Below are 27,747 nucleotides of genomic sequence, written 5' to 3' on the forward strand. Positions count from 1 at the left end.
TTACGTTTGACTCACACGCTCCCATAGATAGCTTTTGCTCATAAAATCACAAATAAATCAGAACAATTTTTTTCCTGAAAATTTTATCACTTTTAACTAAACATTAAAACAGTTTTTTTTATTTTTTTTGGTAAAGTTTATTAGTTTGATCTTTGTGTTCTGCTTTTGTTATTAAATGTATGTATATAAAGTATGCGTTTATAATAAATAGTTCTGCACATATATAAGTTTTCATTGAAAATATGATTGAAGTATCTAATTTTAGACATCCTATGATGAAGTGCCGAATTTGCTCCCAAACGGTATGTTGTCTCACATGGCATGATCGATGTACTCTACTTTAAAGCGGGTTATCAATAAACAATTGCAATAGTGTAATAAATTGAACTCAGTTATTCTATCGAGCCTTTTGATTTTGTTTGGATTGCCTACTTTAGCTTTCAAGAGTACAAACAAATTGTGCTACATCTCCTTGTAAATAAACAAAGTATTTAAGAATAAACGTTTTCAACAAAAAAATACATTATTACGCGATTTGGTTTGATTTTCATAGTCCTCAATTTGACAATAAATTTACTTGCTTAAAGTCTTCTTAGTTGAAGAACTTAACAAAAAGTATATTAACAAGAGGCAATCGGTTCTAAATGTTAAATGACGAAGCAGATTTTGCGTTCCTTAATCGGTTTGTGGCTATATGTACTTATTTTGAAATTGGGTTAGATTACGATTTTGTTTCAGGGTTCTATATTAAATGCCAGTTTAGTTATCGAATGAGCGCAGACTTTGGCTTACACTGTCGTCGGAGATTGTGCGATTCCGCATCCACACACATTTCGATGCGACATCGGGTATGTGGTCTACCAGAATCCGGAAGACTTTCCGCCAGGTGGGTTCTTCACTTTAATGCACGCTCGAACGCCGGACCTGTCGAGTTCCTCTGTAACGAGTAAAATATTTGCTTAATAAAGTTATGTCTGTGTTGTAAATTTATATTTATTTTGTTATAATAAAAATATATTTTTCTCTATCTCTCTTTTTTTTTTAAATATTTTTGGATATCCTTTTTAAGTTAGATAATTAGAAAATAATTTTGAAAGCTTTCTAGATTTAAATGTTAAAATATATACATACATCCATACAAATATGTACAAGGAACACCAATAGTTGATAAGAAGTAACTATTCAACCCTTTAAGGGTTTTTAGAGTCACCTACCGCTTATGGAGAAGGACGACTCCTGCATGTCACGCTTGCCATCGACACGTCCGCGCACCGAGGGCGTACTGCACAGTGATCCCTCCGCCGGCATGGCCAGGTTGCCAGCCAGCATGGCGCTGATGGGCTCCTGCACTGGGATTTGGATGTCCAGCTCGGCGAATCGCTTGGCCACGTTGCCGTTCTGCTTCTCCTCGTGCTGCTCCTCCGGCGGCGACTGCACCTTGCCCTCGATGATGTCATAGACGAAGGGCGGGCGGACGGGCGTGGGAATGAACCGTCCGAAGCCCTCCGCCACCCGTACGTTGCCCTGCTCGGCGCAGATCCTTCCGCGCACCAGGACGAACTCGCAGACGCCGTGCACGGTCATGCCCTCGAATATGTTGAAGTCACATGCGTGGTGGTGCGTGTCCTTGGAAATGGTACGGGTGGCATTCGGATTCCAGATCACAATATCCGCATCCGAGCCGACAGCTTAACGAATTAGGCATGGGTTTCAAGTAAATCAGTTTTTAAATTATTATGTAGATGCCTCTTTATCAACATTATCCAACTAGTTGGGTATGTTCTTGATTTTCGATTGGATTTTGTGACTTGAAACATCACTTACCAATGCGACCCTTCTGGGGATAGATGTTGAATATCTTGGCCGCATTCGTGCTGGTCACGGCCACAAAGCGGCATGGATCGAGGAGACCGGCGTGGACGCCCTTCTCCCAGACCAGCGACATGCGATCCTCCAATCCATTGACTCCGTTCGGAATCTTGGTGAAGTCGCCCTTGCCCAAAGCTTTGTGCTCCTTGTTGAAGGTGCAATTGTCGCTGCCAGTCAGCTGCAGATCATCACTGGAGACACAATGTAAAAGGTGATTAAATATACGATCAAAAAACATTCGTTTTCAGAGGTCAGTTAAACAAAACGAAACGAAACGAACAATCACCGGCAGGGTGTGGAATGCAACGAAAATGTTCTGATTCTTGGATACTTACTTACAGAACCTAGTATACATACATACATATGTGGAATCAAAGTTACCTTAAAGGTGGAAATATGTAGATTCGTTATTACCTTTGTTTCGGATATTAAATGTTTAAACTTAATTGATTTTTAATGCCAATTTTAAGCAAACCAATGGTGCCTTTGATTCCACACATATGGGGCAGTACTTACTAGGCCAGGGACTTCATCAACTGCCTGGGTGTCTCGGCGGATTCGCGGATCGGGGGACTGGTGATGCAGTAAATGCGGTCGCCCTTGGGCACTGCGCTCATGGAGCGACCCAGGGAGCTGGCCAGCGTCTCCCCGAAGACGCAGTAGCCACTGCGACGGGCGCGACCCACGAGCTCGGCGGAGGATTTGCTGGTCAGACCGGACACAAAGAGCGGCGTCTTCATCTGGACGGTGAGTGAGCGTGTGAGTGAAGCAATGGCAAACAGGAAACAGGTCGACGGATTAGTGGGTTAGATCGGGCAGAGAGCGCAGTTAGTTAGTTAGTTGGTTGGTTAGTGGATATGATAGAAGCAGGCATAAGCAAACCAGTTAGTATGCGGATTAACCAGCATCAACATAGACAAGTAATCCCAGGACCAGAGACCGTAACTATTGTAGGCATCATATACATGAGTTAACATTCTCAAATGACTCACTTAAATTAATTTTCTTACACAGGTTACTTAAGTAAATCGCTTTTAGTTGGGCTAAAGACAGAAAATTGTTTGAAAATTCTTTTTAAAAAAATATTTTCCAACACGTTTTAGGCATTTTGTAGAGGAAATACATTTATGAAGACATAATGTATTAGGGATATACAAAAATCTTTGTATCTATATCATATTTAGGTATGAGTAGTATCCTAGCATCGCATAAAATTTTAAATCAACAAAAAGAAAGCCCCGTAAGGATTTTTTACAAGTCTTCTTCCCTTTCTTAAATTTTAAAAAGTAAATTCTTCGTCCCTTTTCTCAAATTTTGGAATTTTATAAATTAGATCTGTACAATATTGACTTAATGTTGTTAAAAATTTTAAATGGTTAAAACTAAAAAATACGTTATATGAGGTACTATTATTTCACAGATAACTCAGTACTTTTTAATAACCCTTGGTCTTTTACTCTCGTAGATCAACTAGCTCAGTGCCAACTTCAAACAACAACTGTTATTATTATATTATATTTACATCAAGAATAGAGTCGCGGATGATACGAATAGCTAAAATACATTTTGGTGACTCTGATTTTTACGGTCCCGGCCCGGAGTCTGAACCCAGGCACAACTTACTTCGCCAGCAGCTTCATCAAGAACTCGGGGGTCGTCTTGTCGGGCCGGAGCGGCGGACTGAGCACATGCGCCGCCTCGTGATCGAAGCCCAGGTGCTGGCAGCAGGGCTGCCAAGTGCCCAGCGCCGCGGCCAGGGTCTCGCCCATAATGTACCGCCCCCGATATCGGTGGCGGGCCCTGGCCAACTCAATGCCGGCCGACTTGCTCATCACGTGCACCACGTACAGCGGACAAGCGGCCTAATATACATACATATGTATGTTGGTACGTTTATGGTGGGGTTATATCGAGTGCCGCATACCGCATACCGCATAATATGTACAAGGGTGCATCATACACAATGGAAATAATAAGAAATCAAAATGTGTAACATAAATAAACCGTAATTACAGTCCGGCGCAGTGACTGGCACTTGGCCGGCATGGACACACACCGCCGCCTCCAGAGTACCGTCCCTCCCAGAGTATCTAACGACTTGGCAGTGGTGCTCGTGCTCTTACCTGGTGGGCCAGCACACAGGCGCGGTGCACCGCCTCGGCCTCGACCTCCTCGGGTCGCGACAGCTCGTGACCCTCCGGCCCATTGATGCCCTCGGCCAGCAGGCGCTGCGTGTTCTTCGCAATGATGTCGCCATTCTCAGCGTGGACCTGTGGAAAGGGATCAAGATGGTTTAAAAGTCACCTCAATGGGCACAGCAAATGAAACAAAACAAGAAGGAACTCTTTAGTCGTGAGACCGGACTATCAGATATCCGTTACACATCCTTCGAACTATAACATTTTTGCTAATAACTTTTAAAATATTAGGTTGAATTGGAAAATGTTTTTGTCTGTCCTCAGACCAATATCTTACCCTTACCATGATCTTACTTTTTATGCATTTATGCAAACTATATTGCTAACAAAAACAGTTTAACTTAATGGTACTGAAAACTGGGAAATTTCCGGGGATTTTATATAATCCTAATACGAGATCTACCAAATAATCTGGAGATCGCAATTGAATTGAGTTAATCTAAAGGGGTGTGTCAAAATAACAATGTACATTTCAATTAGCGATGTGTGTTTAGGCTAGTTTCTAAACAAAATATGTCGTAGATCAACGAATAGAACAGTTTACGCGAACGGAAAACCAACTAAATTGAATAATAGATTAATTTACTTGTTAGACATTATTGAAGGGGTACGATGTGCAATGAATGTAATTATGTAAGTAAGTCTCTAATTCTCCTTTCCTAAACAAACTGTAAATATGTATGTTTTAAAAAAAGAACAAAGAAGAATCTTTTGTAAGGATTAAATTTGTTTTTAATGTATACCTATGCAAAAACCAATATATATATTTTTATAACACTAAAGCGTACTTTCTTCATGTACTTAAAAATCGTAAAAAAATAAAACAGATTTGAATTTTTTTTTTTTGACTTACCATTGCGACACCATTCAAATGTCTAATGCGCTCAAAAACATCCAATAGATCCGAATCGTTAAGCTAAAATGGGAAAAAAACACTTTGTAAATTAAGTAATTATTGCATTAAATTAATATCCGACTTACCTGATATAGACCCTTGTAAGCCATGAATGTTTTGAAGGAGTTCACTCCAAGCTCTTTGCACAGAATGCCAATCTCCTCAGACACCGACTTCGACCACCAGGTGATGCCCACATGCAATGCGTAATCGCAGCACACCTAAAGAAACAAATAGTTGCATTTAGTAAGTGTAATACTATTTGTAAAAGGATTTAATGTATAATTATAGGATGTTATAAAAGATAACTCTAATATTAAGTGTCAATCTGATTTCCAAAAAATTCAAATTTGCACAAATGATTAAAAATAAAATAGTAATCGATTAATGTCAAACAATTGGCTATACCAATTGAATTTCTCACCTTGGGATCGGCCCAGCTGCGCCACTTGTCGTAGGCCTCGATCATCGACTCATGTTTGTTGGGCAGAACGAAATCGACTGGAGAAATTCAGGGGTTAGAGCTCATACTGAAGCCTTGAAGGACCATTGCTTACTTATCATAGTGGTGCCACCTGCGACGGCAGCCCGGGTTCCATGGTAGAAATCATCGACGGCCACGGCTCCGCCGAAAGGCAACTGCAAATGAGTGTGGGGATCTATTCCTCCCGGAATGATCATAAGCCCGCTGGCGTCGATGGTGCGGACTCCTCCTGGTATCGTTATTTCAGAGGAGGGTCCCACAAACCTTAAATAAAGAGAGGGGTGGATTTTTTCTTAGACTTTCATAACTTAAATGGGAAATATAAGTGTTTTTTACTGTGAGTCATGCCAACGCCCTTAATTATTTTGCTTAAGTGTGTGAAAAATGTTTAGAGTTTATGGAGGACTGGGGTACTTCTTATTGGACTGGATTGGGAATGGTTCAGGATCAAGGGACTTTATTAATCGGAAGTCATGACAAAGCCAAAGCTAGTAAAAACAGCGAAATTAAAGCAAATGTTCAAACCGAAGAAAATAATTTTATTTGTATAGTAATGTTTTCTAAAAACCAAAACGAAGTTTAGGGTTCATAAAAATTAAAATTATCGTCATGCGAGAAACATAACTTTTACTTCAACCAAATAAATATTTAAATTTTTTAGTAAATTAATACTTTTAAACAGTTTTGATTTAAAAAAAAATGTAACTTAAATTGCTTATATATGTCATGTTGCATAAGAATAAAAATAATTTTTATCAGAATATTTTACACTTTCTGAGATTGATAATAAAAAGAAAATGTTTGTAAGGATATTATCAAATTGTTTAAAAGATTTCCACATACTTGATAATTCCGTCCTCGATGTACACGTCCGCTTTAAACGATTTATCATGGTTGACAATCTCGCCTGTAATGAAATCAATGTTTCTAACTTCAGTTTTTCACACGGAGTCGGTTAATGAGCTTACCATTTTTAATGTAGACACGATTCTGGGCGCTCTGCAAGTGAATCGGCACCTTCTTAACCGGTTTTGGGCTAGTCGACATGGCGAGAGTCTGCAATTAAATGAGTGCTGTGAGTGAGTGTTGGACTAGACTGGGGAGGATTTCCCCATTTCCCACACACAGACACGCGAGCTGGCGTTTTCATTTATGCACTTGGGGTTGTTGGGCCTTTTGTGGTGGCCTATGACTCATCGGAGGCATCGCTTCAGGACAGGCTCCAGACACGTGCCGTACATTAAACTGCGCAAACTGAACTTAAGCCTTTGCACTCAAAAAATTGAAATTTATATAGATTTTATTTTAAAACAAAAGAACAAAAAAGAAAGAACCACCAATTAGATAAATTGATAAATTGAATTTAGAACTTAAAATGGAAATTACCCATTATTGCTCATAATACAGTGTTGCTTTCATAAAAAAGTGTTGACTATAATAGCCTTTTTCTAATCAACGATTTGGTTTTTCTAGAGGTTGTATCTACATACTTATCCTTAAAACGACAAGAGAACTTCAAACTTTATTATGTTTTGAGTGTATGCACTCTCGAAATCGGTAAGTATTTATGCTGTGGGGTGCTATGAGGACTTTTCGCAGGGTTGACGATGCTGTGACCCACAGTGCAGCGACACAAATGTCATCGCAGCTCGTTTGTCTTTTCAGCAGATTGGTTCCTGCACTTTGAAAGCGTTTTGTTCCGCCGACAGACACACCGAACACAACACAATATGGTAAATGCATAACAGGCAGAATACTAATGTTGCGCCTAAGCCATTACAAGGGCCATCTCATCCGACGTCTGCGCTGCAGTTATGGCCCAGTCAGCCAACCAGGCCAGCGGTTATTAACCTCCGATGGTCTTGGTCTTCCCTCTCAAGTATTGTGTACTTGGTGTGGAGTGGCGATAGTGCCGATGCGATGTACTACGCCCTCCACACACACTCTCTCACATCGGATATATCACTATTGGGACTCCAGAATGGCATTGACGATGGCCCGTAAAGCCGCTAAGTTCAAATTGTGCCACACGGGCACAGCAGACTTCAAAAAAGAGAGTAAGTCAGGGCGGTGCGGAAGGCGTTTGTTATGGTGCTATGAGTATTCTCCATACAGCTGCGGTCAATGGGACAGAACCTCACGGCCGGTATGTGGGCTAAAGTGATTTATTCCGTTGTTGTTGTGTCAGTTTTCCTTTGACTGTTTTTTGCATCAAAAACATTCTAGGAAATTATGCCACTAAAATATTTATTTACACTTTACAAAATCACTCCCCTTGATTAAAAATTTTTTTCTCCTGCGAACAGATTTTGTTGGTAACAACTTTAGTTTTACAATACTTATTTATAAGTTAAAATAAATGTAATAAAAGTAAGAAAGACGTGGCCTAACTTCGTTGTATTGTGAGTAAACTAAAATCTTTAACAAGGGATAAAACTGGTTTCTTAAAGTTCATAGTGGGCATTTCTTCGAGTGTATCTAACTGCCGTCATATTCCAAATATCATTACCTATTAGCAAGTACAGCTTTTACCGCAACTGTGCGTCTGCATACTTTGTTATGGTAATGATTATTGGGGTGCATGACGTGTTGAGGATGGCTACATTTCATTAATTCAATTTCGACTGGGAGCCTGGTGTCCACCGAAGCCAGCGCGATATTGGATAAGTGAGCACTTTCCCCTTTGGTGGCGCACACCCAAAACAAAAAGAGCCCCTCTGCCGAGTGCATGTGTTTGGATGCAATGAACTAGATTATCTCTTAGCGTGGGCATATATGTACGAACGTGTATATAACGCATACAAGTGGGTCTGTAGGCACATAATGCAATTAATGCAGCCGTATTTATATTGGGGAAAATGTGCAAAGCTGATTCTCTGTAGACATTTTGTAGGTCGCCTAGAGCTCTTTAATTTGTAAAAATACAAATGCACGAATGTTTTTGTGCTTGCCTTAATTATATTCAGTGGAGCTCGTAAGCCGGCTGTCTATTAATTGCTTGTAATTTTGCATCAGTCACTGACACTTGCTGCACCAATTAAGCTCTCTAAAATGACTGCTAGGCCAACTATATAGTTAATTTAAACATATATTTCAGTTACATGTTGGACACCAACAAATGCGAGTTAGTGAGATGGTCTTCAACATGTTTTCAATCTTAATGGTTTTTAGGAGCACAATCCTTTAAAGCAAATCCATCTTTATATTTTTGGTTTTACGATCTTTTAAGAAATCACACATTTAAGATGACAATTTTTATTTACAATTTGTATTAATTATCAATTAATATACTTGTAATTTATAGATAAGTTTGAAAAACTAAGCTAACATATTCATATAACACAACAAATTGTTAAGTTTAATATATTGTTCGAAATTAAAAAAATGTTAAAATACCGAAATGAAACCTTTTCACATAGTAAATTAAGTGCGGACCCAATTGACATATGATTATCAAATTAAACATCATATACCTCTTTGTTTTTGTATGCTGTGTTCTCTTAATAGCACAATCGGCGGGTTTTACTCATTTGAGGAGGCTTTTATGCCGGCTATAAAAACTTGACTTATCTTATCAGTCCTGGGGCCCATCCTCCAGATGTTGGAGCGTGGTCTCGTAGCTTCAGTACCACTGGGAGTATGGATGTTATTGACAAACGTGCGCCACTATCGCGAGCCAGTTGGATGAGCATGAACTTAGAAATCAAATCCTGACCCCAAACAAGGCGCACATGTGCGCTCGATGTACAATGTACATAGAGGCACGGCTAAGTACGTCAATAAAATCAATTCCCCGCGGGCACGTCCACATCTCTGCAGACATCGCGGTTGGTTATGCGATTGCCGGTTTGCAGAGTCCAACGACTTGGCTCTACGTTTGTTATTAAATCGATAAAAGGCAGCGGCCCGCAAAAGGAAGCAACAAGAAAAGCCTGTACCTGGACCCACCCATCGGCAATGGGTGTTCGGAGCATGGAGATGTGTACATTGCACCTGATTAGCGGGTTGATAAATGCAATTGCACAAACATATCCACATTCAGGTGCCCCAATGTGCATATGTAAGTACGTTTTAGTGCACCTGCATGCACATATTGGGATCGAGAAATGCCGTCATTTGTTTGAACAAAACGCACTCGCGAATGCTACCCACAGCGTTGGAGAAATTTCAAATTAACGGCCAAACATAAATGTATACATGTGTATACTAATGTGTGAGTCTAATAAAATTTGAAAATAGAACGAATAACTGAGAAAATACCCACGCATTGCGCACAAGTATACACACACACACACACCTACACTAGTCGGAAAAACAATTGCAATACAGAAAATGTAGGAAAATCAACTCGCTTTTCTTTTGCATTGGGAACAACCACGAATTCAATCCTCACTGCTCTTCTTTGGGAAATTACCGTTAAATGGCTACAATCTCACGCGATTTGGCAGTTGAACGAATTTAATTTACACGCACGCACAAGTTCACTGTTTGAAAATCAAGAAACATTTAAATCTCGGTAGAGGTGGAGACACTTTCGATAGCTCCGCTGCTCTGCAACAGCGACTCCACAGAATTCTGTTAATATAACTTAACAGAGCAATGAATCCCCTTTCTCTGTTAACAACAGCGGCAGTTATTTTTGGCGCTGTCAGTCTTAAATTCTAAGTCGTATTTATTCAAAAATTTAAAACATTATTAGGCTTCATCTTTTAAATAAATAAATATTTTTCCCAAACCTTTTGTTTTAAACCCAGCCTGAGTCTAAATCCATTATACGATGGGGTGTTCACTCTTTTAGGAAAGCCATCTATGATACAGTTTATATTGCTTGTCCTTGTGACCTTTGACCGAAAATGCCTGAGTCCTTGAGTGTCCCGATTCCCCCAAACCTTCACCAGCAATTTTTTTTTAAATATATATCGCGGCGATCGAAATTTCTTAAATTTGTTGTTACCTACGTTTATTTGGGTCATCCATTTGGCCACTGACCTAAACCCTATAACGATCCTTCCTTTGAAAGTTCTTTCTTGTTTAATACTTCTTATCGTTTACCGAAGGCCTGCTTTACCATACTAAAGAAACCATTCCGAAAAGTACTTGGAAAAATTATATTTCAATTGAAACTAAAAAACAAAATGGTAGAATTTGTATATGAACTTTGTAACTTAATTGTTGTTGTGAAAAAAGTGTTCTAACTTAAACCTGTTGTGTTGCGCTAAACGCGAACCACAAAACCTGCTGGGCAGCGTTAGCGGACGCATCTAAATCGCTTGATGTTGGTTACTTGCTGTGTGGACTTAAAGCTATTAGGTTTTTAGATTTTCCTGCTGCGCACAAGGGGCACGGCCCGCCCCTGCCAGTGCACGCTGGCCCAACTGTGTAGATAAGAGATAATCGATTTTCGTATTGCCATAGCGATTCGCCGTATTCTCAACAGTTCGGCCGTAGTTCCAGCTAGCCGGGTGCCCTACGATACAAGACAACTACTCTTCTCCTGGGGATTGCCGTTCTCGTTTTCGATCAGGATCAGTAGCTGATGGAATATATCTCCCACAGACTGTGGAGGAGGATTTCTTAGAAGCTTTCACTTAATTGGAATGCATCTGGGACTTGCCTCGTTTTGTTTGGCGGACGTTTCGAGAAATGCTGCTCGCCAGGACTCGGCCAGCTTCTTGCCCTCCTCCGTGGAAACGGTTCGTTCCTGGTGCAGATCGGTCTTGTTGCCCACCAACACCACAGGTACACTGCAAGGCAAGGTATATTAGCTGATCTGTCGATTGGAGCCTAGGAATATGCCTACTATTTTTTGCCCATCACATCCAGCAGCTTTTCGTATATAATCTTGACCACCTCAAACGATTTTTGGCTAGTTATTGAGTACACCAGGACGTAGCCGTGGTAGTCCATGCTGTATTGCACCGGGAATATGCTGTACTCGTCCTGGCCGGCCGTGTCGATGAGCTTCACGATGTAGTCCTGGGATTTGACGCGCTCGACCTTTGTGAATGCTGCGATTGGGAATTAGAGCAGATTACGTCTTGCCTCTTGATATTCCTGGCTCCTTAGAAATCTTTGGAGGATATGGAACTTACTATTCTCGATGGTGGGGTCGTAGGAGTCCACGAACTGGCCTTCCACGAACTGTATGCACAGCGATGATTTGCCTGGAGGTGAATCGCAATTATTTTAAGGAATTGTTCGCAGTTGTTGCTGTTGTCAAAATACTACGCAATTACAAGTGCCAGCAGCAACATCTGCGTGATTTATTGGACTTTGTTGGAGTAACTCACCCACTGATCTGTAGCCCATCATGGCTATGTTGCGCTCCTTGGTTGGCATTTTCCTGGGGTTTAATGCTCTTAAATATGAGGGGAAAAGTCTTGGGTTTGGGGCTTTTCCAATTTTTTTTTTTTTTGTAGTTGTCGCACCTACGACTTTGTGTGCGCTTGTGTAGGTGTGTTCCTGTGGGCCCGCGACTGTGTGTGGGGAATTATTGCTTCTGCGTTCACTTCGCTTGCTGGGGATACTTGTTGCTATCACAGCTGGGGGTTTTTCGACGATTTTTAATTCAATTATTATGTGTAAAACCGTCGAAAAGAAAACAGCTATTCTCGCGTTGAGTCAGTGCTGGTGTGGGCGTGGTGGCGGCGACGCCGAAATACCACTCCTTAGGCGCGCAATAACGGGCCATTATCCGCTTTCTTGATATGGTCATACCGCGCATTGCCCAACATGTGTAACGGTTTATTTAATGAAAAAAATCGATTGCTATTAATGCTAGATTCAAACTATTATTTCCAAGTTGTTTATTAAAACGCATTCTTTTTGTACATTTTACCCTGATTTTAATACTGGTGTACCCTTAATCTTTTTAAGGGAAGCAGGGCATAATGGAAGAAAAAGCCGATGAAGCGGAATTTGGTCGCTGACGCAGAAACGCCGCCGGTGGGAGTAGGCTTTTAACTAAGTACAATCGATAGTTGCAACAAACAATCGATGCTCAAGAAATTGGAAATGTTATCGGTTGGTTAATAGTGCCATCACCTTCGCTTCAGCATTTTTCGTGAAAATTTGTTTTGATTTGAGAACCTTTGAGTAATTGTAGATCCGAGCCCTTCCCAAATGGGTTCAAAGCGCCGCAACATCGAGGACGAGTTGTCCAGGTTCGAGGCGGAGATCTCCAAGCCGCCCGCCCGAAATCTGTTCGTGCCCAACCAGGTCCGCCCGATCATCGCCGCCAACACGTACCACAACGTGCAGCACAAGTTGCAGCACCACCAGGGAAATGGAGGATCTCGCCTGACAGTGCCTCCGCCCCCTATCCCGCCGCCACCCACCTTCATGTCCACCTTCGTGCCCACGGGCAACGGCGGCAGCTCCTCCTCCAGCGCCAACAAGCCGATATCCGCCACGCCCGTGGTCCTGAGCAGCGCCCCCAAGCTGTACCAGTGTCGGCAGTCAGTGCATGTGCCCACTGTAGCCGCAGCACCCTCCATCGACATCAACGCCGTCTCCTTCGACGTCACGCAGAAGCTGAAGAAGCTCAAGGCGGAAAAGTCCGGACCGAATCCCATCGCAGAGGAGGCCATCAAGGCGGCGCGCGCCTCCTCGGCGCTGCAGTCATTCCAGACGACAGAGCGCAAAAAGAAAGACCGCAAGACGGTGCGAATCGCCGGTGGCAGCGTGTGGGAGGACTCTTCGCTGGCCGACTGGCCCGACGATGACTTCCGCATCTTCTGCGGCGACCTGGGTAACGACGTCAACGACGAGGTGCTGACCCGAACCTTCAACAAGTTCCCCTCGTTCCAACGGGCCCGTGTGGTGCGCGACAAGCGAACGGGCAAGAGCAAGGGATTCGGCTTCGTCAGCTTCCGGGAGCCGGCCGACTTCATTCGGGCCATGAAAGAGATGGACGGACGCTATGTGGGCAGCCGACCCATTAAGCTGCGCAAGAGCACCTGGCGACAGCGAAGCCTGGACGTGGTCAAGAAAAAGGAGCGCGAGAAACAGGTTCTGCTGCAGGCGTTCAACTCCATGAACTGAATCTGCGCATGCATCCCCTGTCCTTTAGGCTAGTTTCGGTCACTTTGAAGTAGCAAATTAGTTTTGGGTGTTGCTGCCAAAGATGAGCAATAAATTTACGTTTAGCAATTGACGCGTTTTGTTTTTATTGGATAAACTACCAACTAACCCTACCCATTACGAGGTAACCCACCAGCACACTTGTAAATTTGAAATACGGCTACGGCTTGATAATTTAAGAGGAGCTTAGACAGGAAAGCAAAAATTGACTATTAATTACTTAAAGCTTTTAGTACCATTTGGATTGTTCCTTGCCAGCGATCAGTGGCCTCCGCACTGGATCGCCCTCGGCCCCTTCATCACGGCTCTCACTGTCCTCGTTGCCTCTTAGCCGCTGGTATTGGCTTACCCCACTCCTGGGCCACCGGACTAGCGGTTTGCCGGCATCCGGGCCAAAGATGGAGGGATAATATTGCCTGTAGCTTATGTAGCCCGCAAACAGGCCAATCAGGCCGCCAATCGTCACATCCTGCCAGTGGTGGTGGTAGTCGCAGGTGCGACTGACTGCAACCAGCAGAGCGATCACCAAGGGAACCACAGCGATGCAGAGCCGCCAGGTGTGGCCACGTCCCCGGATGTCGAAGGCGTGCAGCTTGGCGCCCACATAGTAGGCGATGAAACCGAAACTAGCGAAGGCGACTGAAACGGTGGATTAAAACTGTTAGCTGGGCGTACGAAGACCAATGTTATGCATCAACTTACACGATGAGTGCCCGCTGGGGAAGCTCTTGCGGCCCTCGTTTATAACCCCCGGAAGCCCTGTGCAATTGAAATCCAAGATGGAGGTGCCCAGACTGTTGGACGTCGAATTGAGGACCATCACGCCGTCGGGAAAGCAGCGGTAGAAGTAGTCTGGCCTGGGACGCCCCACTGTTATCTTCAGCACGCTCGTCGGTATGCCGTTCATGCACAGAGCAAGTGTCCAGGCCCAGCTGGCTGCTCTGAAGTCCCGCCTATCCTTGGTAAACCAGTAGAAGGCGACTGTGACTAGGAAGGGGGCTACTATCACCCAGAAGAGCAGCTCTCCGCCCTTGATGATGTCCGGTCTCCTGGGATTTTTGTACAGCCAAAGCTCCTCCTCGTGGATTTCCCTCTTAAAAGCTGTCATCGTCTCCAACTTGCTGCAGACATGAGTCATGAATGAGACATTGACTTCGTCAGCAGTAGGGATTTGTCAAAAGCAACTCACAAAAAGACCATGACGAGGAGAACGCGGAGTACCACATCAACTGCATCGCTAATCCTCCTGTTGGAGTGTCCGGAGCCAGGACTGTGATCCTCCTGCTTTCCGGGCTGAGCAGAGCTGCTGTTCGGATTCATGGAAAGCTCGTTGCGCCACATTCCTTCGCCGTTGGTCTTCGATCCAGTACGCCCAACGTCCTCCGCGGAACTCTCGCTAAGGGTTCGTCTGCTGGACGTGGATTCTTGACCTTCCTTGCCCGACGCCATTTCGTTAGCCCGCTGGGAATATTCGGTTGTCAGCTTATGTATGGTGCTTGTCGCCTGAATAATTGAAGAGATAGGTAAACGCGGAGTCATTAATCGTTGCACTTATGTGAGGGATAAACATAAGAGGTCTTTATCTACGCCAGCTGTTAGCCGAAATAAATATTGTGTCTTTTCCGTGAATGAGTTTAGAAACTGAGGGTTTTTAGAGAGAAAGCATACGTTTTAGAGAGTATGCCATTAACGGACTGGCCAAAACCAGAACTCATAGTGTGGCGATGGAAAGAGCAAGGTGTAACACCTTAGATTTCCACGATAAGATACATACACAGAAAAATATAGTTGATCTCGAAATCCTACTCATTTCCCAAACACATTTTAAATTTTTCGTATATTTCTAACATTTTTTACCTAGGATGTCATAATTTGACTATGTATGTCATATATAACTATAAGCTCAACATTATCAGACTAGGAAAATATTCGAACTCATTTTCATATTTGACATTATTTGTACATCAATTGGAAATGATAGTAGAAGGTCTTAAATTACAAATTGATCTCCCCATAACATTTGTTTTTCTTTCAGTGCACACTTGGCCACGCTTTGCGTCAATGTTTGTCATCAAACGCGGTTACGTCGTATGGCAGATATGGCTATAGTGCAGATATGCACACACGTTGGTTTTAATAAGCTAGCCGTCGTAAACAATATTGGCTAGCTGGCGCACCTGCTCCTTGTCAATATTTCCGGTATTGCCGTTGCGGTCTATTGGATTTTCGCGGCGGCGGCTACGTAAGTCCGCCGTATTACTAAAGCTATCGGGCATTATCACCCGATGATCCCCTGGGATATTTGAGTTGACTTTGGAACTGTTTGCACTTGGCGCACTGACTGTGGCATCAATTTTTTGCTCTCGACGTGTTTTCGACTTGGCTGCTTTCCGACTGCTGCTTAATGCTAATTGCAGGGCTCTTTATAAACTTTCTCTAATCTCGCGACAGCATCGTAAAACAAACAGCGAACTAGGCCCCCTCCCCCCTTTCCATTCCACTTGAAAACAACAACAGCTGTTTGCCCTTTTGGTTAGTCGGATTCCACGAGAGTTTGCTGTTTGGCAAGTTTACCTGTTAATTAACCATGTTCGTGGCGGCAACAATTACAACTCATTGCATTCAAAACGTGTCCACGCGACAAAAATACACATCATTCTGCCGTTTCGTTTCGGTTGTGAATTTGCAGAATTTGTCCAGCGATAACGATTGCTAACGGCAGGGCTGCCAACTCGTCGCAAATCAGTAGTATAACAGGGTTGTTAATGAAATCATATGATTGAAAAACGTCGGTCGTCGCGAGAGATAAATAAATAAAGTTTTTTCTTTTAGTCAGAATGACCGTCGGAATAAGTGAAAAAGAAGCCGCTGGCCAGCTGCTGGATGACCTGTACCTGGACATGTTCCACCTGGTCGAGGAGCATACCCAGTGCCGGGTTAACCTGGAACGGTGCAACGCGAGTGGTGCGATTCTCCTGGCTCGCACTAGATTCCAGCACGGAGGCAGCAACTCAGTGTCCACGGCTCAGATTCCCACTGAGAACAGTGCCGAGTTCAACGCCCTCTGCAGAGTTGTGGACTCCGAAGATGGCATCTGCGTGGAGAGGCAGGCGGTGGATAAATCCAAGGGCTATGTGGAGCCCCTGCACTGGTTCTCGTGAGTACTGATAACGCTTAAACGGGTCATTGTGATAAATGCGTCTTTTTTTAGGGTTCTGCCGCCCATGAGCTTGCGCCATGCCGTCTCCAAGTTTAAGGATTGCATCGAGCTGGTGGCGGAAGAGCACAAATCTACAGCGGCAGCTCGGAGAAGCTTTAGATTGGATCGCTAAATTGCGCCAGATTTCCTTGCTAAACTAGACATTAAAAACCCACACAAAATCCATACAATATTAAGAATAAAGTACAACTGAAACATAATTAAAACACAAAGTAATGAAGTACCGAGTCGCGTGGCCACACTTCAGGACTGGACTTACTGTGAGCGTCTCGTTTGCTGTAACCAAAATATTCCAAGACACTCATGCGATCCAACATTTATTATTAAACTTAACCTTTCGTCCGTAAATAAAAGTTGTACGCAGTTACGTATAAAAATAGCTAAAGAGTATTCAAACATATAATCGGAAAAGTAAAAATTAGAAAATGTATTCTCATTTTTATGAATTTTTATTTGCTAATATACATTACTTTAAGTATGCAGCTTGAAAAATCTGATTGTCGAGGCATTCGTGCAAGTCGAGTTGGTTCCTTAAATTAGTCAAAAAATTTATTTGAAACTTTTTTCTGATGACTGATAGTTTAAATAATTCGATTTAAATCGCCAGTCAAATTTTAAATTGTATAAATATTTTTTTGGAACGCAATTAGCCGAATTGTAACAAATTTCTTTAATTCTTGCACACTAGTTTCATAGTTTTTTATTTTGTAAACATTTTATTTATTTTTTTGAAGGGTATGTTATCCTTTTTGGGACACAATATAATTTAGGGTCTTCAGTCTTTGAATTCAATTTAATTTTTTTTAACCAATTTGGAAAATTACTTAAATTCTTGCATACTGTGTTTGTGGTAATTTTACTTCAATTCAAAATTTTAATTCTGAAATAACAAATATTGTGAAATTCAGGTACCATGGGGTTAAGGTTTTCTGCGCTCTCACGTCCGGCGCTGCCACTTGGGAGAGTAGAACTCGCAAGTGGACAGCGCCGCGGATTCTACTCGTCAGCTGTTTGGATTGTCAACCATTTTTCGCTTCGTGTTCTTGGCGAAAATTAAAGTCGAACGCGTAATTCGCTTATTAATTTTAAGGAGTGCATGGTGAGTCCTCATTTCGAGGGTTTTTTTGTACCCCCAAGTGCCCAGAAAAGTTTTCCCCTCTAAAAAACATAAAGAACGTTGGCAGGAGTAGATTATTAAATTCAAAAATCGATAATTGCCAAACGAAATACGAGTATAAAATATAAGCAATTAAAAAGTAATGTAATCAAATTTCAGCCCGAATAATAGAAGCATATTGTGCGCGAGCATGCAAGCGGAGATAGAGTGGAGGAGTAGATAACAGAAAGCAAAGTGACGCCCGAAAAGTGACAGATAGAAGCGCAAGAAGAAGCTGGAGCACAGCGCGGGCCTTTGTTGTTGTGACTGCTACGGATCTGGGGGAAAGGCACCTTCCACGCCCTCCAAGAACACACCCAAACACACACGTGCCTGCTGCCCACTTTGACCATGAGCGGCGCACGGGATCAGGCGGATCCCCCGCTGCTGCAGCTCGAGGACGAGGAGGACCTCATCGGGGACTTTGTCAAGAGCCAAACGCCGCCCACCAGCCAGCTGGCTCCGCTCCTGAATGGCTTCGAGTCGACGACCAACCAGCTGACTACAAAAGTAGAGGTGGGTGCCTTTAGCTTATAACCACAGTTCTTTGTAATATGACGTGTGTTCTTTACCTAGATCAACACCATTGGCTTGGGAAAACGGAAGACCAAAAGGCGAGGCAGGAAGGAGCGGGAACCCATGCTACTGTCGGTCAACGATGACGAGGACGAAGAGGAGGTGCCAGAGGAGAGGAACCACACCAACGGCCTGCCTCCGGGCGAGGAGAGTGCGGGGGGTGATGCCGTGCTTCAGAAACCGCATGCCAATAAGTTGGTCGTGCTCCACGACGACCTCACCGACGACGGCGACGACGAAGATGGCGAGGAGGAAGTGCTGCTGAAGAGGAGCTCCAACCTGCGCAACCAGAGATTCAAAGGTCGCGCTGATGAGAGCACCGAAGGCAACAGCCAGCAGCCACAGATCATTAGTCATATCGCACCCGCGAAGGCAGCCACATCTGCATCGACAGCGGCATCTCCGCTGAAAACCACTGCGCACATTGCCCTCGCCCGTCATCCGCATGACGAGGCCGACGACATCTGCCTGGTGCCAGAAATCGACTTCGAGGGCATGTCCACGGACGCGGGCAGCGACAACCGGGAGTCGCAGCCGCTCCTGGGTGGCGGCAGTATCAGCCACGGAAGCCGCATCAGCGAACTTCTGGGTGGACTTGGACGCGGGCACGATCATGTGGACTTTGTGTCGAACACATTTGGCGGTGAGTGTGCATCAGACTCACGAAGTCGTACAAGTGACCATATGTGCTATGGCTTCAAACTCTGGGTTCCCCATCCCTTTATAGCCATGTGTACTGTGCACTCAAACTAGATTACTCCTCTGTTAGAATTGAGGCTTTACTCATGTAGTGCTTATCGCTTTTACGGCCCCCATATTGAATTTGCATAATTGCACTATAAAAAATTCCTCATATTTTTTTTTGTTCATTTAAAGCGTGGGAGAAAAATTGTTGTAATATCAAAACTTATTTCAGCTAAGTTTATTGTTGTTGGCCGTAAAATTAAAAAAAAAATCTTGATTGAGAGCAATAGGAAGCCATTTGGTTTGGTTTATAATTGAAAATGTTGAAAGGTACCATAATTTTTTATCAAAAAATTTAAACATTTACTTTTTAATTCGAAAAGCAATCTCCTTTTCCTAAATATTTGTCAAAATTAAAAAAATAGATATTTGCCAAAACAAGCAATAATAAGCAATATATTCAATTCCAGAATTTAATTGCAGGGTTTAAATAGTTAATAACAAAATTATTTTTCATCGGAATATGCTTTGCAAATAACAAAATTGGTAGCTTGTTATAAACAAGTTAATAAAAATTTAATTAGATTTTTTCTTTTTTTTTTTATACACATATTTAAAAAAAATGAATTTGCTTTTTTTTTTTACCGAAAAAACTTGAAGTTACCAAGTCTCTAGATTTTGTTTGAATCCGCTAATTACATAGGCTGTATTAAATTGAGAATGAAATAATAAAACTTGATTGATGATTTTTTATAAAAATCCCTCAAACTACTTGCTTTAAATTATGGCTCACCTATCGACATGCAACTTTGTTTTTATCGAATTTTTTTTAACTTTTATGTGAGTGCTGTTATAAAATCTTGCCCAAAAATCTTGAATAATTTTTTTTTATTTTTTACCAATTAATATGAATGAATATATCCTTATAACTGCAATCTTATTGGAGGTACGACTATATCCTATAGCTCGTTAAAGAATAACGCAAGGCTTCATCAGCTTTCAAAATTAAAAAAAATATTTTATCTCAAGTATGTTTAAAAACAAGAAAGCTATAAGAAAAATTTTATGTTCTTTAAAATATTTGATATTTATTGATTTCTATGAGTATACACCTAAAAACAATAAAGTTTTGTCGATGACCGATTTTCAAATTAAAATTTCAATCGTTTTTGTGGCAGCTACTTAATATATCTCATTGATTTTTATAAAACTAGAATTTTTTTTAAATTTTTATCTCGAGTCACACTCGGTGACCTGAGTGACTAATTCGATTCGCACTACTGCATTTCATCATGAGATGAGTAATAGCTTATCTCGTTCCGTAGTATTTAAAAACCTTACTTGTTAAGAAATTATTATAATTCTTTATTTGATTATTTTCGTTCGACGGGCGTGTTTATATTACGAGACGCGTGCATATTATTAGTGAAATGTGTGCCCACACAGCAGAGCTCGCCCGCTGGTCGCCACTGGTGTCAACCCTATCGTCATTGCCCCATCTTTCAAAATATTTTGTATTGTTGTGCAGTTTCTATTAGTCCCAGTCTCTTTCGATCTAAAACCAAAAAAATTCGTGTTGTAAATGTTGGTGCACTTGGATGTTATCGTGGTCCCTTGTTGCTCTTCTCTTAAGTCAGTTAAGGAGCATTTTCGAAATTCCAAGGCAGGCGTATTTAAAGATGGAACTTGATCTGTGGGCAACTGTCGCCAATTGGACATAGCCCCATGGCTAAGGTCAACATTCAGATGGCTAGAGATAGCAAGGAGCCAATTGCTGGCGAACATTCTACCAAACCAAATGACGATGAGCTGCCCACGACGAGCAAGGATGCGCAGAAGAGTAGGTCCTCGATGGCTTCCGCCTCCGTGTCCTACGCCTGCATTTGCTGCGAGGGCAAGTGCCCGCTGGACAAGGACTACCTCGAGACCCAGTCGGAGTTGGAGGGCGATCCTCCCATCCTGGTCAACTCGCCGTCGATGGCGCGTGATTCCAATGACACAGTCACCGTCAAGATTGTGGCCCCGCGCTGCAATTGCGCCAACTGCCCGCTGAAGAACATCTGTAAGTGTGTGTTGGCGTTGGCCCTTATCGAAACGCTTTGGCTATGCTAATTGTGACCTGCTTCCCTTTATCAACGGCCAACCGTGTTGACGACTCTTGACTTCCCAGCCCATTCAATTCGATTGTGTCTCCATGTCGCGCTTGTCGAGCAGCAGTCGCGAAAACTTTATCCAGCAAGTGTTCACCATTTGTCAGGACTCGCAGGGCGATTTTAACGACAATTTCGACTTCATAGGTAGCGTGGAGTAACCTCCCTTGCGTTTCCATTTGTCTTTCGTGTGGGCTTGTTAAAGTTAATTTTACCTCACAGCTGGCGCGGCATTGCCTACTCATTAAAGGCATTTACTCGGCTGTTGGGGTATTAATAAATAATTGAGAGTACAATTCCAAAGCAAAATCGACCAATTTGGATGAGAAACTTGCAGTCTGTCTTTGTACTTTGCTTAGGGCTAAGGCATGCGAATCTTCTTTCTTCGCACGAACTTCATTAGTAATTTTAAGCTTTGGCCCGAATAAAAATATATTTCAACTACGTATTTCTTTGGTTCTTTCAGATGATCCGCTTTTCTCAGAGATTGTGGCGAAGGCGGAGGGAGCCATCGAGCATGGTGTGCTGCCGGAGCGCATTTACCAGGGTAGCAGTGGTTCCTATTTCGTCAAGGATGCCTCCCATGTGAGTACAAACCGCGGGCGGACATCATCTAGCTTTTCTTGCGCATGGTAGAAGTTTGGTCTAAAAATTGAAGACCTATCCCTTCATTTATTTTTACCAATCCGCGCAAAGATAAACATATCAGGAAATCGGGGAAGCCCTGCAATAATGCTGTTTTTGCTGAGCTTTTGGGTTATCCTGAAACAGTCTATTATGCTTAAAATGGTCAATCGGCTCCACAAGATAAAACAATAAGTAATTTAATTTCTCCGTTTAGCAATGCCTTGCTGTTTTCAAGCCGAAGGATGAGGAACCCTATGGCAGACTGAATCCAAAGTGGACCAAATGGATGCACAAGCTGTGCTGCCCCTGTTGTTTCGGCCGTGCTTGTTTGATTCCCAATCAGGGGTAAGCCTATACTGCTTTTCAATAAATTATGTGAATAATAAACACCAAAAGCTCACACTTCCAAATTATGTCACCGAAAACAACTTAATTTATTAAGAACATTTGATGTTTCAGCTTAAAAAAGTCCTTAACCTTTATCCAGCCGTTTTTAAAAAACTTTAAGAAATCAAAAAACTTAGAAAATATCTCGGAATTTTACAGTCGAAAGATAATATACAACATGATATCGTACTGCTTTACATATTTTTGCTTTGTAGCCATTTACATCCTTGAACGTTATACTTTATTTATTTAATAGCACTTTAAATTACAAATATTTAAAGTACCTATTAAGTGAGAATCATCAAAACCATAAATTTGTACCCATGGGGCTATAATTTCGATTCATTAATTAATTTTACTTTGTCAATATTATTCAGGTACCTTTCCGAATCAGGTGCAAGCTTGGTTGATCGCAAGCTCAATCTAAATGTGGTTCCGAAGACGCGTGTGGTCAGACTGGTGGCCGAGAGCTTCAACTATGCCCGCATCGATCGCCAGAAGGCCAAGCTGAAGAAGCGCATCAAGGAGCATTACCCATCGGCCCACTTCAACCGGATGAGCCTTCCTCTAAAGGTGAACACAAGCTCGAAAAGTAGATCAACTGGTCTTTAACACATTCGGTATTCCTTGCAGACTGGCTCCTTCCAGCTCTTTGTGGAGGGATACAAGGATGCGGACTACTGGTTGCGTCGCTTCGAAAGCGAACCCTTGCCGCCGTCGGTGGCCAAGTCCTTTCAGGTGCAGTTCGAACGCCTCGTTGTCCTGGATTACATCATTCGCAACACGGACCGGGGCAACGATAACTGGCTGATAAAGTACATCGCCCCCAAGATCACGGGCCAGGTGGGCGGCACCGGTGGCAAGACCATGCACGGTGTAGTGCGTCCCAAGATGCCCGGTGCCATGGCGGCATCGGAAATCGTTGACCTAAACGATGGTGTCTCAAGAAGCCATCCAGCGGGAGAAGCAGCCAGCAATGGGCAGCACGATAGCAGTAGCCTGGCCAGCAGCGAGGACGAGCCCTCCTCAAGATCCCCAGCCTCCGAGCGCGATTGGAACGTGGTAAACTCGGCCTTCATCCGGATCGCAGCCATCGACAATGGCCTGGCCTTTCCCTTCAAGCACCCGGACTCGTGGCGAGCCTATCCCTACCATTGGGCATGGTTGCCGCAGGCGAAGATTCCATTTAGCGACGAAATCAAGGACCACGTGCTGCCCCAGTTGTCAGACATGAACTTTGTAGAGGAGATTTGCACGGAGCTGTTGTACCTGTTCCAGCAGGATCGTGGCTTTGACAAGCGTCTGTTTGAACGACAGATGTCTGTGATGCGCGGCCAAATCCTCAATCTCACCAGGCACTGAGGGATGGCAAGTCGCCGGTGCAATTGGTTCAAATGCCAGCCGTAATTGTGGAGCGGTGAGTATTCGTGGTTTTACAATTTATGTGTAAGAAGCTCAGATAGTCTTTTGATTGAATTTTTACTAAGAGCAAAATGTACTGAGTCTTTGGCATTCTAAGAAATGCAAACATAAATAACAGTCTCCATAGAAATAAAATAAAAAAAGAAACATTTTGCCTTGTCCTAGCTTGACAAAAAAGAATCCACAAATTTAAACCAAATCAACCCATTTAGTCATACTAACTCTTATTTTTTATTTTTATTTCTTTACAGATCCAGTGGCAGTCGTTTCTTTTCGTTTACGCAGCGCTTCCAAAACAAGAGTCCTTTCTTCTCTTGGTGGTAAAATTACTAAGCTTATAATAAAGTGCCATTAGTCACTAACCTTTGTCCATTTTCAGCTAAAAGGCCATGGGGGAACCCCTGCTTACCCCACCAAAAACCAAATCGTGCAGTCCGGTCCTGCAGCCTCATCACCATCATGTAAATGCGCTTCGTTGTTGTCTAGTATATTTCTAAATCGTAATCAGTTGCTGTCGGCGAGGAGCCCAGAAACGTATTTTGTTGTATATGTTAGTTTTCATTTGGCCAAAACACCCATAATGTTATATGGAATAATTTAATAATGCTTTTGTGGTTTTGCTTAACCTACCATTTACCATCTAGAAAATATCTTTTGTTTGTCATGTGTTTGTATAGTCAATTGTTTATGCATAAAATAAGATGAAATCGAAAGATCCTTAAGAGTTCAGTGCGGTTTAAAAAAAAAGAAAACGCTCAATCGGTTTATACTTTAAATTTCTTTATCATTTAACTAATACACATAGCATATCAGTGAAGTAATCAAAACTCATTTACATTCGTTAGCACTCGGAGCATCATTGAATTAGATCGCCTTACTCATATATAGATGCCCATTGTTATTTGCTTTAACATATATTTAATGGATTCTTTATATAAACTATCATTTAATTTATTGATAATGTACGGAGCATTCTGCTCCCCAAACTAGTTCAGTTCGTGGAGGAAGGTATCCAAACGATGTTAAAAATTATAAGTCAAGAAAAAATACATATATATACAGTATATATAAAATTGTTTGTATGTCGAAGGAAAGCCTTATTTCACATCAAATCATCTTATATTACAGCCGAACAGAAAACGTATACATCTCTATCTTATTACTTAATAACAAAAACTTTTAGCAGGCACACTTAATTCATAAGAGCTATTCACATTTTACTTATCCGTATAATCCTTATCCTTATAACAGCCAATCGTCGGTAGCATCGGACGTCAGTCTACTTACCAAGACTGACCCACATGGGCTGCCATCGTCCTTATTTTGCTCCTGGCTGTCAGGGATGACGATGGTGCAAGGGCCGCAAGAATCCTTCGATATACCAGGATTATCTTTGGATTCTTCTGCTTCCGTGGGTGTAGCATATGGTTCGGTAACAGGGCACGAGTCTGATGGCAGGGATTCGTTTTTAATGACTATATCAATATCATAAGACATTTCTGGTTCTAGGGTTTCGTTCCTATTGATTATTTCAGTTTCAGGGCACGTGTCTGGTCCCAGGGGTTCGTTTTTGACGACTATTTCCGATTCTTGACGAGATTTCTTTTCTGAGGTGCTGGATAAAATGGTTATATGATCCGCTGGCACAGCGGTTTGCCAGTCATCCTCTCCTCCATCTCCCTTACCATTGGAAGCCTTTTCATCCCCTGGGCTAACGGACATGGCAGTCGCTGCAGTCATTTTTGGAACAATGCGTTTTGGCGTGGCTAGAAAAGAGGATATCGATGGCTGGTACCCTGTACTCAGCATAGAGGCCCGGCCTTCGTACTTGTACCACTCGGTAGGCACATCGCCAGTGACAAAGAGATCGCGACCCACGGGAACTGTGCTTAAGACTCGCTTGGGCTTGAGGAAGCGAACGAACCGCTCCAACTCCTTGTAGCTGGAGTGTTCCGAGTACTCAATGCCAATCGTGCTGATTCGCTTTCCATACGAGGGCTTGCTGTTCTTCTCCCAGCCGCTTGGTCTTATGCCCAACAACATGTCGTATTGGTCCTCGAATTGACTTAAATACTCAACTAGACTCTGAAAATAAATACAAACGATTATATTAGTATCGCGATTTTCAACCGGAATTATTAAAATTCTTTTAATTTTCATAAAAATGTATTGAGATGTTGCAGAAACCTACCGGATAGCTAATTTTCCCCATTGGAAGAATGTGTAAGTTTGCTGAGCGGGGATCATCTGTTAGTACGGACTCCAGATCCAACCAGTTCATGCACTTAATTGCCTTGCTGCGATTTTCTCTGTCCAGACTCTCAGCGTGAACTCTTTCGCCAAGGCCAGCCAGATTTTCTCCTTCCCTATCACATATGAGCCACAGACGAAGAGTATTCGCTTGGCCAGATTTTTCTCATTGAAGGCCCGCACCAACTCTATAGCTCGATCGACGCTCTCTGTCTGGTGGCAAAAGTCGTAGTTCTTGTTCATGTAGGTTGTGTCCAGATAGAGCAGATCGATGTTGGGGTGGTTCCAGAAGATCGGCAAGGATTCCATTTCGGCGCAGGCCCGAAAGTCTCCAGTGTGCAGAATGTTTTTGCCAGAGGGTAGTTGAAAGAAAAACAAGAGGGCTCCAGGACAGCTGAAAAGGGTAAACAGAAAGTTTAGTGAACTACAAGCCAGAGCAAGTGATTCCCTTACTGGTTGGCTTCCAAGGCGGTCACCTGAACGCCATCCACCATAAGCGTCTGGTCCACTTCAATCTCGTTGATGCACATTTCGTCCACTTTTATAAAGGTTCGCACCAGGCGGGCAGTAGTGGGACTCATGTACAGGGGATAGCAGAAGTTTTTGGTCAGGCCGATGTAGTGATCCGCATGGTAGTGGCTTAGGAAATAATGTGAGACTCCGTCTATATCGCCGAACTGAAAGCCGTCGACGCAGAAGGATGTCCCCTCTACAACTTTATAAGGCGGGCACGGCTTTGGCGTCTTTTGTTTTCGTCCAGCTCCTTTTTTTGAATTTTTGGGCAGGGAGCTGTTCTCTGGGATTGCAGCCATTGGTGGGTCAGGAGAGGTCTTTACTGAGGATCTTTTATTGCCTGGAGAGGTCTTCGTTGAGAGTCTTTTGGTGCCTGGAGAGGTCTTCACAACGGCTGGGCTGCTGGGCCTCTTTGAAATGCTTGCTTGCGTTGCTGCTGGTATGGAGTTCCTGACTGGACTGGAGTAGGCTTCCGCCGGAGGCTCCGCCTTGATGGTCTTGTCGCCCTCGTCCTCGGAGCACAGGTCAATCACATCCGGTTCTTCAGGGAGGTTCGTTTTTTCCTTGCCCTTCGCACGTCGACCAGGCTGCACTCTCTTCTCCGGCGGCTTACGATCCAGCGTGTCCGTGGAGGTAGTGGATGTGGTGGTGGACTCGTCAAACAGGCGTTTGCGTCCCCTTGAGGTGCCCTTCCGCTTGGCCGCTGGTGCATCCATAGCCTTAGCGGATGAGCGTGGCACGGGCACCATGTTGACTTTGTAGCTCTTGGCGGCGCTTTTGAAGAAGGAATCGATGCGCAATTGGCCTGGCAATGGCGTCTTCTTGTTTGAGCGCTTGATCGCAGTGCTGGCTACGATAACACCTCCGTTCGGCTCAGATTTCGCCTGAACTTTCTTTGTCGTAGTAGCCGCACGGGTTTTTCCCGCCCTTTTTTTCTCTGGCGTTCTGTCTTCTGTTGTTGGTGGAGGTTCCGGTTCCACATTTATGCCCGTGGTGGCCTGCAGTTCCGCGAATGTTTTTATCTTTATTTTTCCGACATTGGACATCTTGTTTACATATAACTTCGACGAAACGCAAAGCGGATCAGAAGGACTGTTCTAGTGTTGGCAAACTACAAATTATTCTACGCCCAATGCAAGGTCCCACTCAATAATGCAAGATCGAGCGCGAAATTCAAACTAGAAAATGTAAAATGCCTCGTTTACACAAGGATTACTTATCGCGCAGCAAAGGC

The 27,747-nt window shown here is 43.1% G+C and overlaps 7 protein-coding genes across 13 annotated transcripts; 3 read left to right on the plus strand and 4 right to left on the minus strand.

Annotated features, from left to right (window-relative positions):
- Positions 1–112: 112 nt before the first annotated feature.
- On the minus strand, positions 113–9,991 carry LOC128266649 (dihydropyrimidinase). Of its 5 annotated transcripts, none has more exons than XM_053003307.1 (12): positions 9,861–9,991; positions 6,415–6,502; positions 6,290–6,353; positions 5,520–5,710; positions 5,387–5,463; positions 5,049–5,183; positions 4,921–4,983; positions 3,993–4,139; positions 2,386–2,609; positions 1,825–2,060; positions 1,215–1,688; positions 113–937 (listed from the first exon to the last, which is right to left on the minus strand). In XM_053003307.1, the coding sequence occupies exons 2-12, from the start codon at positions 6,491–6,493 to the stop codon at positions 858–860; spliced, it is 1,770 nt and encodes a 589-aa protein (XP_052859267.1). In that variant the 5' UTR covers positions 6,494–6,502; positions 9,861–9,991; the 3' UTR covers positions 113–857. The 5 variants fall into 5 exon arrangements, with proteins under 5 accessions (XP_052859267.1, XP_052859265.1, XP_052859266.1 ...); XM_053003305.1 differs by lacking the exon at positions 2,386–2,609 and adding an exon at positions 3,493–3,731; XM_053003306.1 differs by lacking the exon at positions 2,386–2,609 and adding an exon at positions 3,493–3,731 and having other exon boundaries at positions 9,840–9,954.
- A 549-nt stretch (positions 9,992–10,540) lies between these two features.
- LOC128266654 (GTP-binding protein Rheb homolog) lies at positions 10,541–12,110 on the minus strand. The gene is made up of 5 exons (XM_053003316.1): positions 11,737–12,110; positions 11,539–11,610; positions 11,247–11,454; positions 11,061–11,190; positions 10,541–11,003 (listed from the first exon to the last, which is right to left on the minus strand). Exons 1-5 carry the CDS (start codon positions 11,783–11,785, stop codon positions 10,914–10,916), a joined length of 549 nt encoding a protein of 182 aa, XP_052859276.1. The 5' UTR covers positions 11,786–12,110; the 3' UTR covers positions 10,541–10,913.
- A 345-nt stretch (positions 12,111–12,455) lies between these two features.
- On the plus strand, positions 12,456–13,601 carry LOC128266652 (RNA-binding protein 42). The gene has a single exon (XM_053003314.1). It carries the CDS (start codon positions 12,569–12,571, stop codon positions 13,487–13,489), a length of 921 nt encoding a protein of 306 aa, XP_052859274.1. The 5' UTR covers positions 12,456–12,568; the 3' UTR covers positions 13,490–13,601.
- Positions 13,584–16,256, minus strand: LOC128266651 (phospholipid phosphatase 5). 3 transcript variants are annotated; one of them, XM_053003313.1, is made up of 4 exons: positions 16,103–16,256; positions 14,718–15,031; positions 14,231–14,649; positions 13,584–14,167 (listed from the first exon to the last, which is right to left on the minus strand). In XM_053003313.1, the coding sequence occupies exons 2-4, from the start codon at positions 14,975–14,977 to the stop codon at positions 13,758–13,760; spliced, it is 1,089 nt and encodes a 362-aa protein (XP_052859273.1). In that variant the 5' UTR covers positions 14,978–15,031; positions 16,103–16,256; the 3' UTR covers positions 13,584–13,757. The 3 variants fall into 3 exon arrangements, with proteins under 3 accessions (XP_052859273.1, XP_052859271.1, XP_052859272.1); XM_053003311.1 differs by lacking the exon at positions 16,103–16,256 and adding an exon at positions 15,706–15,985; XM_053003312.1 differs by lacking the exon at positions 16,103–16,256 and adding an exon at positions 15,303–15,422.
- Positions 16,257–16,266: 10 nt separating this feature from the next.
- Positions 16,267–17,109, plus strand: LOC128266655 (uncharacterized). Its single transcript, XM_053003317.1, has 2 exons — positions 16,267–16,685; positions 16,740–17,109. Exons 1-2 carry the CDS (start codon positions 16,366–16,368, stop codon positions 16,858–16,860), a joined length of 441 nt encoding a protein of 146 aa, XP_052859277.1. The 5' UTR covers positions 16,267–16,365; the 3' UTR covers positions 16,861–17,109.
- Positions 17,110–17,694: 585 nt separating this feature from the next.
- LOC128266648 (phosphatidylinositol 4-kinase type 2-beta) lies at positions 17,695–24,467 on the plus strand. Its single transcript, XM_053003304.1, is given in 10 exon segments — positions 17,695–17,847; positions 18,025–18,420; positions 18,481–19,123; positions 21,781–21,899; positions 22,156–22,286; positions 22,706–22,901; positions 22,962–23,676; positions 23,679–23,745; positions 24,002–24,070; positions 24,130–24,467. Coding segments are annotated over 9 exon segments (2,109 nt in total). The 5' UTR covers positions 17,695–17,847; positions 18,025–18,255; the 3' UTR covers positions 24,134–24,467.
- Positions 24,468–24,513: 46 nt separating this feature from the next.
- LOC128266647 (DNA cross-link repair 1A protein) lies at positions 24,514–27,639 on the minus strand. The gene is given in 4 exon segments (XM_053003303.1): positions 24,514–25,835; positions 25,942–26,057; positions 26,060–26,394; positions 26,454–27,639. Coding segments are annotated over 4 exon segments (2,400 nt in total). The 5' UTR covers positions 27,560–27,639; the 3' UTR covers positions 24,514–24,992.
- Positions 27,640–27,747: the final 108 nt, after the last annotated feature.

Source organism: Drosophila gunungcola, chromosome 3R (genome assembly GCF_025200985.1).
Source record: "Drosophila gunungcola strain Sukarami chromosome 3R, Dgunungcola_SK_2, whole genome shotgun sequence".
NCBI classification, from domain to species: domain Eukaryota; kingdom Metazoa; phylum Arthropoda; class Insecta; order Diptera; family Drosophilidae; genus Drosophila; species Drosophila gunungcola.

Excerpts from the sequence above, each read along its gene's own strand:
- LOC128266649 (XM_053003305.1), bottom strand. The coding sequence starts at position 6,493 with ATGTCGACTAGCCCAAAACCGGTTAAGAAGGTGCCGATTCACTTGCAG. Across the intron at positions 4,984-5,048 it reads CTTACAAGGGTCTATATCAG|CTTAACGATTCGGATCTATT; the intron begins GTAAGTCGGATA and ends TTCCCATTTTAG. Across the intron at positions 3,732-3,992 it reads CCTGTGTGCTGGCCCACCAG|GCCGCTTGTCCGCTGTACGT; the intron begins GTAAGAGCACGA and ends TATGTATATTAG.
- LOC128266654 (XM_053003316.1), bottom strand. The coding sequence starts at position 11,785 with ATGCCAACCAAGGAGCGCAACATAGCCATGATGGGCTACAGATCAGTG. Across the intron at positions 11,455-11,538 it reads CGACCCCACCATCGAGAATA|CATTCACAAAGGTCGAGCGC; the intron begins GTAAGTTCCATA and ends TCCCAATCGCAG. Across the intron at positions 11,004-11,060 it reads CGTCCGCCAAACAAAACGAG|TCTGTGGGAGATATATTCCA; the intron begins GCAAGTCCCAGA and ends CCTCCTCCACAG.
- LOC128266652 (XM_053003314.1), top strand. The coding sequence starts at position 12,569 with ATGGGTTCAAAGCGCCGCAACATCGAGGACGAGTTGTCCAGGTTCGAG.
- LOC128266651 (XM_053003311.1), bottom strand. The coding sequence starts at position 15,804 with ATGCCCGATAGCTTTAGTAATACGGCGGACTTACGTAGCCGCCGCCGC. Across the intron at positions 14,650-14,717 it reads CTCCTCGTCATGGTCTTTTT|CAAGTTGGAGACGATGACAG; the intron begins GTGAGTTGCTTT and ends TCATGTCTGCAG. Across the intron at positions 14,168-14,230 it reads CCCCAGCGGGCACTCATCGT|TCGCCTTCGCTAGTTTCGGT; the intron begins GTAAGTTGATGC and ends CCACCGTTTCAG.
- LOC128266655 (XM_053003317.1), top strand. The coding sequence starts at position 16,366 with ATGACCGTCGGAATAAGTGAAAAAGAAGCCGCTGGCCAGCTGCTGGAT. Across the intron at positions 16,686-16,739 it reads GAGCCCCTGCACTGGTTCTC|GGTTCTGCCGCCCATGAGCT; the intron begins GTGAGTACTGAT and ends GTCTTTTTTTAG.